General features: G+C 40.4%; 2 protein-coding genes across 2 annotated transcripts in view; one reads left to right on the top strand and one right to left on the bottom strand.

Moving 5' to 3' along the window:
- The window catches only part of grm5b (glutamate receptor, metabotropic 5b), a 69673-nt gene extending 68050 nt beyond the window's left edge, over positions 1-1623 (bottom strand). The window contains exon 1 of the mRNA XM_031297211.2: positions 1425-1623. The gene's annotated coding sequence lies outside the window, so the exon portion shown is untranslated. The remainder of the gene's footprint in view (positions 1-1424) is intronic.
- A 6712-nt stretch (positions 1624-8335) lies between these two features.
- Positions 8336-12390, top strand: tyr (tyrosinase). The gene is made up of 5 exons (XM_031297216.2): positions 8336-9163; positions 9792-10008; positions 10425-10572; positions 11334-11515; positions 11611-12390. Exons 1-5 carry the CDS (start codon positions 8336-8338, stop codon positions 11856-11858), a joined length of 1623 nt encoding a protein of 540 aa, XP_031153076.1. The 3' UTR covers positions 11859-12390.
- The last annotated feature ends 1510 nt before the right edge of the window (positions 12391-13900 follow it).

Below are 13900 nucleotides of genomic sequence, written 5' to 3' on the forward strand. Positions count from 1 at the left end.
GTGCCGGCCGGGTTCGAGCCAATCAGCCAATCAGAGCTGAGTTCCGGTCTCTCGTTATGGACCTGGATGCTCTGCATGGCTCGTGTAGCAACGTTTAAATTGTATGTGGTTTGTTGGCACATGAACACAGCACACAGGGAGTAGTAGCCTATACTAGGCTATAGGCTAAAGTCGCGCCACGGTGCCAGCAGAGGGAACAATACAACAGACAGGCTATATAGCACAGAAACAGTGATGGTCAAACTATCAATCTGTTTGTGTGACTAGTGTCTTTTCTGTTTGTGTGACTAGTGTCTTTTTAATCTTTTTCTATCTCTCTACACGTGTTTTTATTTTATTTTTTTCATTTTCCGTGTGCATCCCTCTCTGGCTGTATTTCTCTGTTGGTCCGTCTTCCCTTTGCACTGAACGCCTTTAATAGACCAGAAAATTAACGTAGCCCAGAGGCTATGGCTGCGTGGCGCTGTTCGTATATGGCCTAATGTAGAATGAAGGTAGGCTGTCTGTATCCCTCTTCCTTCTCTCATCAAATAGACATCAGAGGTGACACTGTGGGCTGGGATAACGACGCAGTGGAGGAGATTGATTACATTTGAAGTTTCATAGCGTCACAGGAGTAAAGAGCCATTGATATAGGCCTACAGCTTCGCCTTTCCACTTAAAAGACCCACAGAGATCAAATCATTAAAGATAACAAATCAATACAAATGTAATGGAAACATCCTGCTCCCCTGCAAACGTCTACAACCATAACATTGACTGCCAGCAACGACGGTACATTCAGGTTTAGCACGAAAATAAGGCTTGTAGCCTATTTTTAAGGGCATGGCAACTTTTAATTTAATTGTATTTAATTTAAGTTTTATAATAGTTTTTATTTGACATTAATTAATAATTAAACATATTATGGGTAGCCTATGATGGAAACATATCTTTACCTTCCTTGCGCTTTCCTCAACTCTGGGGAATTTGTTTGGAAATGTCTATGTTGTATGACAGCGAATGGGCTAAACAATATTCCCTTGCAAAATAAAAATAAACGACTTTAGTGATACAGTATCCTATAATTCCACACGTTAGGCTACATAACCTACATATTGTAGAAGGAATTATAGGAGATTACAAAATATCATATGTCGCTATCAGCTGTCAGTGAGTAGCCTACAAAAGACACATTTTCTCATGGGAATAGAAGTGATTGTTTATAATGGGTTTACTCAAATGCCTATAATAGGTTATGTAAAGGGGGAGGGGGTAGCCTATCTGAGGAAGCGCCCCCTTGTTATAGTCACTTTGAGATGCATTCCCATGAATGAACTTGACTTGTTTAGGAGAAATACATGCATGAGAAATTGTCTTTACTCGGTCATGCCTACGTCAATTTCCCTCCACGAATGGAAAACAAGAGAAGTTAGGCTACATACCTTTGCTTGCAGGACAGGTGACTGCTCCTGGAGAAATACAGCATCCCTCACGCTTCCATCAGCGCATCATGCTGTCGGTGGGTAATCTACTTTTTCACTATGGCAACATATGAACACCCCTGTCCTCGCTCACTCTCCGCCGCGCCACGCGCTCCAATGAGGAGGCTCAGTTCGCGTCACAGGTCATCCTCTCTCTCTCTCTCTCTCTCTCTCTCTCCCTCTCTCTCTCTCTCTCTCTCTCCCTCCCTCTCTCTCTCCCTCTCTCCCTCCCTCTCTCTCCCTCTCTCCCTCTCTCCCTTTCTCTCTCTCTCTCTCTCTCTCTCTCTCTCTCTCTCTCTCTCTCTCTCTCTCTCACCTACTTCCAAGATACCATCTGGAGATACAGTAGATACTGATAAAGAGTAGTGGAGGAGAATGAGAGATCGAGGGAGAGACAGGGAGAAGGGGGTATGGGATAGAAGGGTTTTAGAGCTTGGCTATGACAAGGCTTGGATTAATTTGTCAGCCAAATGCATTTGGGATTAGTAGACCATTAAAAGAGCATAGACATACACACGCACACAACTACACAAATTATCACACTGTCTTTCTCACACACACATGCAGGCTGGGCGCAGCTTTAGCTGATGCAGTGATAGCCCTGACCTTATTAACCCTGACCTCTATCTCTCTCTGTGGGCAACAGGCAAACATACCAGTGCATATATGCACACATAAACATCTCTCTCTCTCCTTGGCCAGACTGTACCTACCCTTCCTCTTCAGACTGTTTAATATCTATAGAGACTAAACCTAATGATGCATTCCAGCAGCTGTCTTGAGATCATGAAGTCATATATTCAATCCAACAGCCAACAAAGAGGTAAATATCAGTTAAATCAGGCAAGTTATAAGGCAATTCCATGACACAGTACCTGATCTTACAGTACGAGGTGTAGGCTAATGTTTCAGTTTCCCATAAAATGTAAAACTGGTATGTATCATGTATCATCATGCCTTTGGCATTGGTGAATGTAGCTGTATATCACATCACATTTGGTGTTAAAAATGCAGACTTTGATGGATCCAGCATCTAATAATCCTCTGTTTATATGTCCCACCTTTAAGCCTCAACAAACACTTGTTATAATCATAAATATAATATAATATATAATAAATAATAAAGTTGTTCGAGTATCCCCCCTTAAATGGATCCTTGCACACACATTCTACACACAGACACCAACAATGCATAGAGACTCCGACACACAGAAGGTTTCTGTCTGCCATCGCATCACATTGTGTCCTTGATTTTCTAAATACAGCTGTTTAGGACGGATGAAATGCCACAATTTTCTGGGGTCATTTCCATGGCAACCATTTAATGCTGTAGTAAAACAGAAAATCAACAAGCAGCCAATAGATCCGCTCTATTTGTCTCATTTGATGCCAAACTTTCTCTCTCTCTCTCTCTCTCTCCCACATAACTCATTATTTGCACTTGAAACATAATGCACTTGAAACATAATGTCACATAGTAAATTTGGATCAATGAGCAAATTAATATTGAAACGTGACAGAGCAGTGTGTCGAATCATGGAGAACTAGATTGAAATGTATGATAAATGAAAATCATCCAGTTACCACACTGTCTGTGCGTAATCTGCCACTGTTAAGTAATAAGCAGAGTGTGTGGGCTACAGTGGAGTGCATCACATAGCGACAGGTCCCCTGGTTAGAAGAAAATAAGATTACAGTGACGTAACAAGGACCCCTATGAAAACTCTGTATGTGTTTATGTATGACTGGTGTGTAACTAATGTGCAGCACACACATCTGAACATGTATAGGGTAAAATTCTCATTTTACCACACTCCTCCGCAAATCACAAGCACAACAGAGTCAGTGTCACAGTCAGCAAATCAATTATTCAATGGCATTTCAAAATAACAGTGGTTGCCATAGACACATGGCTGATTTACAGGGTTGTCACTTGTCTGTAATATTCCCACTCTAAGTAGGACAAATAGAGAAAAAAAACTACAACTGTCTGCCAACGGAGAAACGAGGACGTCAGTTATGAAACATTCCCTCTCATGTAATGTGATTCCTGCTTCATTAAATAAGTGACGATTGGGGTTCTAATGTCATTTATTTGTTTTAAGTGAACTAAACAATACAATTGTGACATGTGGTAAACATTCAGCCTCTGGTTTTTAGCCTAATCATCTTGATTGTTTTGTTTTTGTCATCGTCAAGTATTTACACTTCCTAAATATTTTCATGATGTACTTGTACATTTAGGCCTTCTTTAAATGCTTACATTAATATGCCTCAAATACATTTGGAAAATCTTTCCCAGATGTTTGAAATAATGTCACAATGTCAACTATTTTCATGTAAGACTTTGACACAAAAGGCGGATCTGTCCACCTACTTTAACATTACGCAACCCAACTCTGCAAAAGTGTTGAAACTAGTTAAATTGCACTGTAGTCAAGTGAAAAAGTCTTACCTCATTGGCAGATTTAGACCTAATTATAAAATTATTGCCAGCAAACATGGCATGAATCTCCCTTAAAAGAAAAGCCCACTGGAACAGATGTGGGTTTATATGTAATATAATATAACACTGTGTTTATTTATTACATTTAAAGAAGAAAAATGCAAATTCAATGCACTTTAAAAAAGAGAGTATGTCTTCAGATCCTCTGGCAGGCTGTTCCAGAGGCTGGGTGCCTACAAACTAAAAGCAGCCTCAATGTCAATGTTAACTGTCAGCACAGGTTGACAAGCTGTCATAGTGTCTCGGACTACCAGGACGCCCTGATAATAGGGACAGCACACAAACTGGGGACGCTGCATGCAGAATGTAAATTTCACTTTGCAGAAATGAAATAACAGAATTTGCAAAGTCCCAGTGAAAAGGGAGGCACTCTTAAAACAGAAAATATCTATCTATCTATCTCTCTCTCTCTCTCTCTCTCTCTCTCTCTCTCTCTCTCTCTCTCTCTCTCTGTCTATCTGTCTGTCTGTCTATCTATCTACCTACCTACCTATCCATCCATCCATCCATCCATCCACCCACCCACCCATCTATCTATCTATCTATCTATCTATCTATCTATCTCAATTGACTAATTAATCGTTTTGTCGATAGAATATCAAAAAATGCTTATCACAATATTTCAAGAGCCCATGGTGATGGCTGTTGTTTTGTCTAAAGATATTAAGTTTACTGTCACAGAATTATTTTTTTGAGAAGCTGGAACCAGTGAAATTGTGCCATGTTTGTTTAATAAATGAAGGAAATGATGATCCTAAATAGTTGCATATAGATTTTCTGTTGATCGACTAATCCAATAATCTATTTTGTAGATCTATCTATTTGTCTCACTCTCTGTCCAGATGCAGATGAGGAGCATAGGGTCACATGTTAGTAGGTAGTACCCTCTGACCATCTCTGATTCTGAGCCACACACACACACACACACACACACACACACACACACACACACACACATATACACACACATACACACACAATGTTCTGATTTTCAATCAGACAAATTCAAATTATCAATTATCTCCTTGGGCAACAATGTGCACATCATCTCCCTCTCCAGTAGTAAAATCACAAAGTTTGGTTTTTCATCTGTGCAGAGCGGCAGGGTGTATTTTAATATGTATAAGCTTAAAATAAATCACATAACCATAACAAACACCACCAGCTGGTCAGATCATCAGTGTACTCCCATCTCTCCTGTCTCATTACAAATGAGGAAACTCATACCATGCTGTGACAGGCAGTCACTCTTTGGTTTTCCTGTTTCAGGAAGCAGGTCATGCTGCCCTCTTGTGTCTGGTTGGGACCAAAAAAGAGATTTATAAGAACTCTTTAGGCTACTTGTCATGTGGTTGTTGAAATATTCAGGAGTGAACTGCTGTAACTTGTTGTTTTAAAGAAGGTGAAATTCTGAGTAGGCCTAAGTTCTAAGAAAAAGCTCTCTCTCCCTCTCTCTCTCACACACACACACACACACACACACACACACACACACTGTCTGCTTCTCTCTCAGAGCAGCCCTGCGGACAAGTTTATCCTGTGATGGTCATTCATGTGCGCTCCACTGCGTTCCTGCAGCGGGATAAGCTGCACCCCGTGCCAGGCTACGGCAGCATGTGACCGGCTTGTGATCCCCAGGTTTGCGCAGATGACTTTCTGCTGACTGTACTCTAGGCTGCAAAACCAGAGGAGGCAAAGTTCTCGTACATGTAACATAGCCTAGCCTGCATTATTGCCACCATGATCGAGTAGCCTTCTGTGCTTACTGTACAAGTAGCCCACAATTTTAGTGTAGCCTACAGCAGGCCTACTTTACTTTAGTATGTCCAATAATACATTGGACATGATAATCAATTAATATAGATTATATGTCACACTGACAGGACATTTTGCTGTATCGTTTTACTTTTTGTACTTTAAACACATTTTGCTGTCAATACGTTTAGGCCTACTTGTTAGTATTTTTACATTGTGGCATTGATGCATTTACTAAGTAAAACTTCCGTACTTTTTGGCCCACTGATTATGACCATTATATTTTAACCATAACGCAATATAATGTTGACACAGTTTGCAGAATACCTTGGTAGCATTGAACACAGTTCCACCAGGAAATCTTTTCTCACTTTCTCACATATTACTGGAAAGTCAAAAGTGAAGAGCAGCAACATTAATCATCATAGAAAAAATACCCCCAAAAAACCAACTGTGTACTTTTTTCTCTTACAGTGCAAAACTATGACATAAAATGTTTGTTTGATGGAGCTATCTGCATGACTTTTTGTTTTTATGCTCAATGATAAAAGGCATCTATCTTTCCGTAGTAGAATAAGAGGAAACTTCCACTGCCTATTTTAATTTATGTGGCATGAATGACTTGTGGCATGAGTTTGAAACTCACTTCAGCATGTGAGGTCATAAATCAGGTCAGTAATGTGAACATAGGCTGTACACACAAGCTACAATCCTCAACGCTGTGGTGCGCTTGTTATAGACCTACCTAAAGCATGTGATTCTGAAAAACTACCTAGTTAGTTAAACTTGATAGGACCAAATGAACAGTCCATTGAATTGTTTTATGATCTCTCTGATCTTTCAGGTAGTTTCCAATGGTACCAAATGCTTTTAAGGTTAGTATGGTGTCACATAAAGGTCCTCTTTTATACACCATATACATAAACAATATGATCCCTGCCACTCAAAATTTGAATCTACATTTTGATACTATTTTATTAAAACAAGTATGCTAATCTCAATGTCACTTCAAGTGCATCCAGCCTAAGGTCCCAATTTATTCTTCCAATTTTAATCTTCAGGCTTCTCAAATTATTGAGTGTTTTAAATACTTTGGAATCTGGCTGGATACTAGTCTCTCACTACAACACCTGACAAGCGAACTGAAGGTCAAAATTGGATTTTGTATAGTAACAGATGCTTCTTTTTTTGCTCTCTGGACTCATAAATACAGTTCTTACAATGTCAGCTCGCAGGCTATTTTTTACATTAGCTGTACATGTTCAAACTGAGCTTGGAAGAACTGGTTTCAAATAACATACTTCTCACAAATGCAATGAGCTCCAAAAACATTGAAACAAAAATCTCTAATTGCACTTGTTGAATTTAAAACACTCAGGTGGTTGCAATTCCACTTGTATTGTTTTTCTCAGTGCATCTGTGTGGGAATTGTCTGTGTCCATACTTAAACTGAATTTTTAAAAAAATAGATCATGATCTAAATCATGATGTAAATAATATGAAATAAACTGACCTTTCATGATGTTAAGTGAAAAGTTGAGAAGTTTACTTTAGAGACACTTGATCAAACACTTACTATAACAGGCACAGTGCTGGTTTGTGTACACAAAACAACATTAGTATTCCAACTTAGCAATACCCTGGCCAACAATGGAGTCTGGTCAACTATCGTGTTTCACATGGCCTCACATGGATTAATCCAACTGGAAATGTTGTTTTTGTCTTTATTTCCAAATAAATTGAAAGTGTAGCCTGAATGATGGTTTAAGATAGCAGTAATTTAATATGTTTAACTTGTTGCCCAGAGTAATATTACCTTATTTCTGATGCAACACACTAACAAGGCCAAATGGAGCAGAACCACTGAACACCCTGATCAGCTCTTCTTCAACCAGAGGAGAAACTCACCTAGATTTTGCCGTGTTGAAAAGCTGCTCTTTAGGTCACTGTAGCACAAGACCTGATTCTAATTAATATACTCTGGAATATCAAATTTCATTTCAAGTTTCTTTTCCATATCTCACTTTTTTTGTTTCAACAGCACATCAACTGCAGACTTGAACATGCACAAATTCCGGGCCAGGGGGGTGGTACACACACACACACACACACACACACACACACACACACACACACACACACACACACACACACACACACATTCTTTTCTGCCTGAGGTATAGTAGAGCAGAGGTTAGCTGGTCTCAAGACAAAATGTAAGAGGAATCAGGAATATTATCCTGAGCATGTGATAGCGTGTGAGTGCATATGCTTGTGTGTGTGTGTGTGTGTGTGTGTGTGTGTGTGTGTGTGTGTGTGTGTGTGTGTGTCTGACTGAGTGTGTGAGATCACAATGAGATCACACACTTTGTAAGAGGACGGCCCCTAAAACGACTCAATGAGTAGGGAGAGAGTTGGAGAGAGATTTGTGGCTGGGTTTAGGAGAGAGGTGGAAGGAGGTTTGGTGGAGGGTTTGATGGTAGTATAGAGGGGTAGCAACAAGTTTAAAAAACCTGCAAGTCTGTAAAGGCATCAGGTTCTGTTGTGTCCATCTTTTCAGCAGTTTACATTCCCACTGAGGTTAAGACTGGAGCTACTCTGACTTTTCATCATGAGGAGCTTGTATGTATCTGTAGTTCTGCTGCAGCTCATTGGGACTTGTTTATGCCAATTTCCTCGCCCATGTGCCAATTCAGAGGGACTACGGACCAAGGAGTGTTGCCCAGTGTGGGATGGTGACGGCTCAGCCTGCGGTGCCCTGTCAGGCCGTGGTTTTTGCACTGAGGTGGAGGTCTCAGAAGAGCCCCATGGGCCCCAGTACCCACACAGTGGGATTGATGACAGAGAGCGCTGGCCTTTAGCTTTCTTCAACAGGACGTGTCGTTGTGCTGGAAACTATGGAGGTTTTAACTGTGGTGAATGCAGATTTGGTTACTGGGGTTCAAACTGTGCTGAGTACAGGGAGTCAGTGCGCAGGAACATCCTGACCATGTCACTTGCTGAGCAACAGAAGTTTATCTCTTATCTCAACTTGGCAAAGAACTCCATCAGCCGTGACTATGTGATCTCCACAGCAACAAGAGCAGAGATGGGTGAAAATGGTGAGAACCCCATGTTCTCTGACATCAACACCTATGACCTGTTTGTCTGGATGCACTACTTTGTGTCCCGGGACGCCTTCTTGGGTGGGCCAGGGAACGTATGGACAGACATCGACTTTGCCCATGAATCTGCGGCATTTCTGCCCTGGCACCGAGTCTACCTGCTTCACTGGGAGAATGAGATCAGGAAGCTAACGGGAGATTTTAACTTCACCATCCCATACTGGGACTGGAGGGATGCCCAGTCCTGTGAGGTCTGCACAGATGCTCTGATGGGTGGACGCAGTCCCCTCAATCCTAACCTCATCAGCCCTGCTTCAGTCTTCTCCTCATGGAAGGTAGAACATTTGTTTGTCTCTCTCTCTGACTCTAAGTGTGTGTGTGTGTGTGTGTGTGTGTGTGTGTGTGTGTGTGTGCGTGTGCGTGTGCGTGTGAGTGAGTGAGTGAGTGAGTGAGTGAGTCCATTAAGAGACTTAACATTCCTTTTCCCCAAGAAACAAACGTTTGTTTTATTACCACTTCACTCCTCAGGTCTGTTGTTATAAAGATGGTTTAGCCTCTTACAGTAATCCAGAAATTAGAGATTTGGTTGGTTGGTTGGTTTTTTAAGAATTCATCCAGTCAACATAAAAGATCAGATAGAAAATCCTCCTCCTTGTATCCACATCCCAGAAAATGTATCTAAGACAGCAACTTTAAAGAAAGTTTTATTTTTTTTGTAATCCCTCAATGAGGAAATTACATTTTTACACTCTGTTGTTGTTACATTCACATAGGCCTGAAATACACACATGCACACACAGAACACATAAACTGAGAAATCTGTCAAAAATCTTGAAATAGTTTGCATCTTGTCTGAAGGCATAGTCTCTTTAACGAACGCTCACTAAATGTGTGTGTGTGTGTGTGTGTGTGTGTGTGTGTGTGTGTGTGTGTGTGTGTGTGTGTGTGTGTGTGTGTGTGTAGGTGATCTGTACCCAGCTGGAGGAGTACAACAGCCGAGAGGCATTGTGTAACGGCACCGGGGAGGGACCACTATTACGTAACCCCGGCAACCATGATCCCAACCGTGTGCCGAGACTCCCCACAACAGCTGATGTAGACTTCACTGTGGGCCTCCCTCAGTACGAGACGGGACCCATGGACCGATTCTCCAATATGAGCTTTAGAAACGTCATAGAGGGTAGGAGTGTTAGACACACACACACACACACACACACACACACACACACACACACACACACACACACACAGACACACATGTTAGTATTATACTTCCATGCTTAATCATTGAACCTAATCCTTGGTCTAATCTGTCTAATCTAGTGAATGAGTGTTGGCTCATTTAGTTCACGCAAGGGTAGAAATACATCATGTGAGTCTGTCTCTGTGCATACATTCAAAGAGAAGCAAGCACAAATACAGACAAACACACTTATCTAACCCTATTAATGTATTAATAGTGAAGCCGTAAGAAATATATGCAAACAGATGCTTAAAACATGCATCCTACTAAAACTGATTAATTCAATTTTCATCCCTTGTCTATCCCTCTCTCTTCTATCATGTACACGTTTTCACTTTTTTTCCCACCTGCAGGTTTCGCCAGTCCAATGTCTGGTATGGCAGTGCCAGGCCAGAGCACAATGCACAACGCCTTGCATGTCTTCATGAACGGCTCCATGTCCTCAGTGCAGGGTTCAGCCAACGACCCCATATTCCTGCTGCACCACGCTTTCATTGACAGGTACAATGATGCACACAAACATGTCTACTAATGACACACAGGAAAAGGATCACTTTGCTTCTATTTACTGCACAAATAACCACATTTTTTTGTGAGGATGAACAAACATACATGTGTCAGAAATGGGAAAGAGGGAAGGGATAGAGGGGGGAGTAATACATAGAGAAAAAAAGAAAAAAGTAAAACAAGTAAAAAGGAAACAGTTACAGAGTAAGTGGAATACTGAGATGGGAGGAAAAAAAGGATCAAAAATAGAAATAGTTGATGTAATGGTGTCTTGCACATATTCAGGTAGGTTTATGTATAAATGTCACAGTTATAAAGTAAATAAAGACACCATGCTAAAATGCTTTTCTGAATCTTTGGAAGTTTCAAGAAATATTTAATCAGCCCTGAAAGAAATTATTACTGATTGCTTTTAAGGCCTCTTAATGTTTTTATAGGAAGATAGGCAATACATTCTTACCCAAAAACATTATTTTGAATAGCTTTTTTAAAATGTACATGTCAAAATGTTGCTTCTCTTATGTGGAAAGTCCCTTTTAAGATATTTAAAGATCTCCACCTTTCTTGTTTAATATTATTCTCTTACTCTTTTTTATTTCTATATTCCATTGCCTACCTCCTTGACACTATTATATTTCTCCATTCCTTTTCTATCTTTATCACATCCATCTTTATCCATCCTTTCCCTCCTCCCTCTTTTTCCCCTTTTATCCTTCACTCCAATTTATCTCTGTGTTCCTTCCTTTCTTCTCCAGCATCTTTGAGCGCTGGCTCAGAACCCACCAGCCTCCCCGGACCAACTACCCACGTGCCAATGCCCCCATTGGCCACAATGATGGACACTACATGGTCCCCTTCCTGCCTCTCTACAGAAACGGAGACTACTTCCTGACTGATAAGGTTCTAGGATTTGAGTATGCCTACCTGTTGGACCCTGGTCAGTACAGAACAACAAAACAAGTCCAGTAAACAAGTGTTTCTACAACATTTCCTTCATGTCAAACTGTCTAATCCTGTGTATCTCCACTACAGGCCAGAGGTTTGTTCAGGAGTTCCTGACGCCCTACCTCCAGCAGGCCCAGGAGATCTGGCTGTGGCTCCTGGGAGCCGGGGTCCTCGGGGCGCTGATTGCTGCGGTCATCGCTGCACTGCTTATTGTTGCAAGAAGGAAGTGGAGGCGTAACCAGAGAAGGAAGAGGGCGCTAAGCTACGAAGAGAGACAGCCATTACTGCACAGCAGCTCAGAGGAAGGTTCATCTTCATATCAGACTACTATGTAGCACACACTGATACTGTACATACACACATATGAATGAACTATTAGGGACATTCAGTATTTTCATGAAGCAAATGAACATGATGAATCCTGGTACAAGATTTAATTTTTATTGATTTCCCATAACTATTTCCATTTTAAAATAGTTATGTATGATAGTTGTGTGTGTGTTGTCTTTGCATTTGAGATATTTACTGCTGAGACTTTGGCACCTCAATACAATGGACCTGTGGTGTATTTTATTGTGGTGGTAATAGCATTGAAAAATGTCTTTACACAAACATTGTCACGTTTAAAAAAAGGGTTTAAATAATTTTTAATTAACTTGGTTTGCAGAGTTTTCAAATGTTTTACGATCACGTTTTATGTTTTTCGGCAACAAAAAAAAAACAAAATTTCTCCTCCACTGTATCTGGTTGTGAAAGAAGACACAGTGGTAGATATCTCAGTCAAAACAAGTTATAGCTCCTTATCACAAGAAATGAAGGGGAATTCTTTTTTGGGATTTATAGGCAAACTGACCCTTTAAGTTTTGACACACACACACACACACACACACACACACACACACACACACACACACACACACACACACACAGCCAGTTAAGTGTTCATCAGTAAAACGAAACACGTGTCAGCGTTCAAATGAAAAAGTAAAAGTAAAGTACACTACAGTATTTTGTGTCAGGTGAAAGCACTCACCTTTAAGCATTTACTGTCTATGAACTACTCAGCAGTCAATGATAGCAAAGGTGATGTGGTTATTCCTTCCTTTGGCAACTCTTGACTTTCTTCACTGACCTAAAACACAGAACATCCTGTTACATAAATATAATTATTATATATATAATAATTTATTATTTCATTATATGGTACTCTATTTAACTGTGATTCTTCGTTTACAAGACACATACTGTATGTAAATACTGTAAGTTTATTTACAGGCAGAGTCAAAGAAATTGATTTGACTATAGCTCAAGGAAAAGGTTAGCAGGAAAGGAATTATTTTAGATCATTTCATCAAGTCAGGCCAGGTCTGCTGTACTGTAGCTGTAGTGATGGCTCAGGTTGTAAAAATCACGTTATTTGCCCCGTCATACTGAATAAATCAGTGTCAGAACAAAGTAAAGTCTTTACTTCAACACTACCTCTTTCTCTTCATTAGTTAAATTCATTATAGTAACTGAGAACTAAACTGCTTTTCTAGATGTATGTTAAAACCTACAGAGTAAGTACCCCTCTGTGGGGAATTTGTTTAGGTCAGAATGGCCAAGTAAGCCCATTCACATATTTTCCTCATTTTAAACAGTTAACATACACTCACCTAAAGGATTATTAGGAATACCCTATTAATTATTAATCAGCTGGAATCAATTGGCCCATTCTCCTCTGACCTTTAGCATCAACAAGGCATTTTCGCCCCCCAGGACTGCCGCATACTGGATGTTTTTATTTTTCAGACCATTCTTTGCAAACCCTAGAAATGGCTGTGGGTGAAAATCCCAGTAATTGAGCAGATTGTGAAATACTCAAACCAGCCCGTCTGGCACCAACAACCATGCCACGCTCAAAGTTACTTAGATCACCTTTCTTTCCCATTCTGACATTCAGTTTGGAGTTCAGGAGATTGTCTAGACCTGGACAACACCCCTAAATGCATTGAAGCAGCTGCCATGTGATTGTTTGATCAGATAATTGCATTAACAAGAAATCTTACCGGTGTTCCTAATAATCTTTTAGGTGAGTGTATTCTGTAAGTGTCTTTGAGAACCAAACTGTTTTACAGAAGTGAAATCACTGACCAAATCTCCAACACACTCTTGTGTGTTGGCGCTGGTGCTAAAGGACCACAGTGGTGCTATTGTGATCTTTCACAAGCAAAGAAAATATAGGCGGTATCATGATAACAAAGATGAGTCATGAGTTTGTACATGCCGCATTCAAATCAAATCCAATTTTGTTTTTGATTTTTTTTGTTATCTGTTGGTTATGCAGGGATGCTGACGTCACACATTTGTATATTGAGTAGCAATTGTTAAATGCATG

This window comes from Sander lucioperca, chromosome 5 (assembly GCF_008315115.2).
Source record: "Sander lucioperca isolate FBNREF2018 chromosome 5, SLUC_FBN_1.2, whole genome shotgun sequence".
Taxonomy (NCBI): Eukaryota; Metazoa; Chordata; class Actinopteri; order Perciformes; family Percidae; genus Sander; species Sander lucioperca.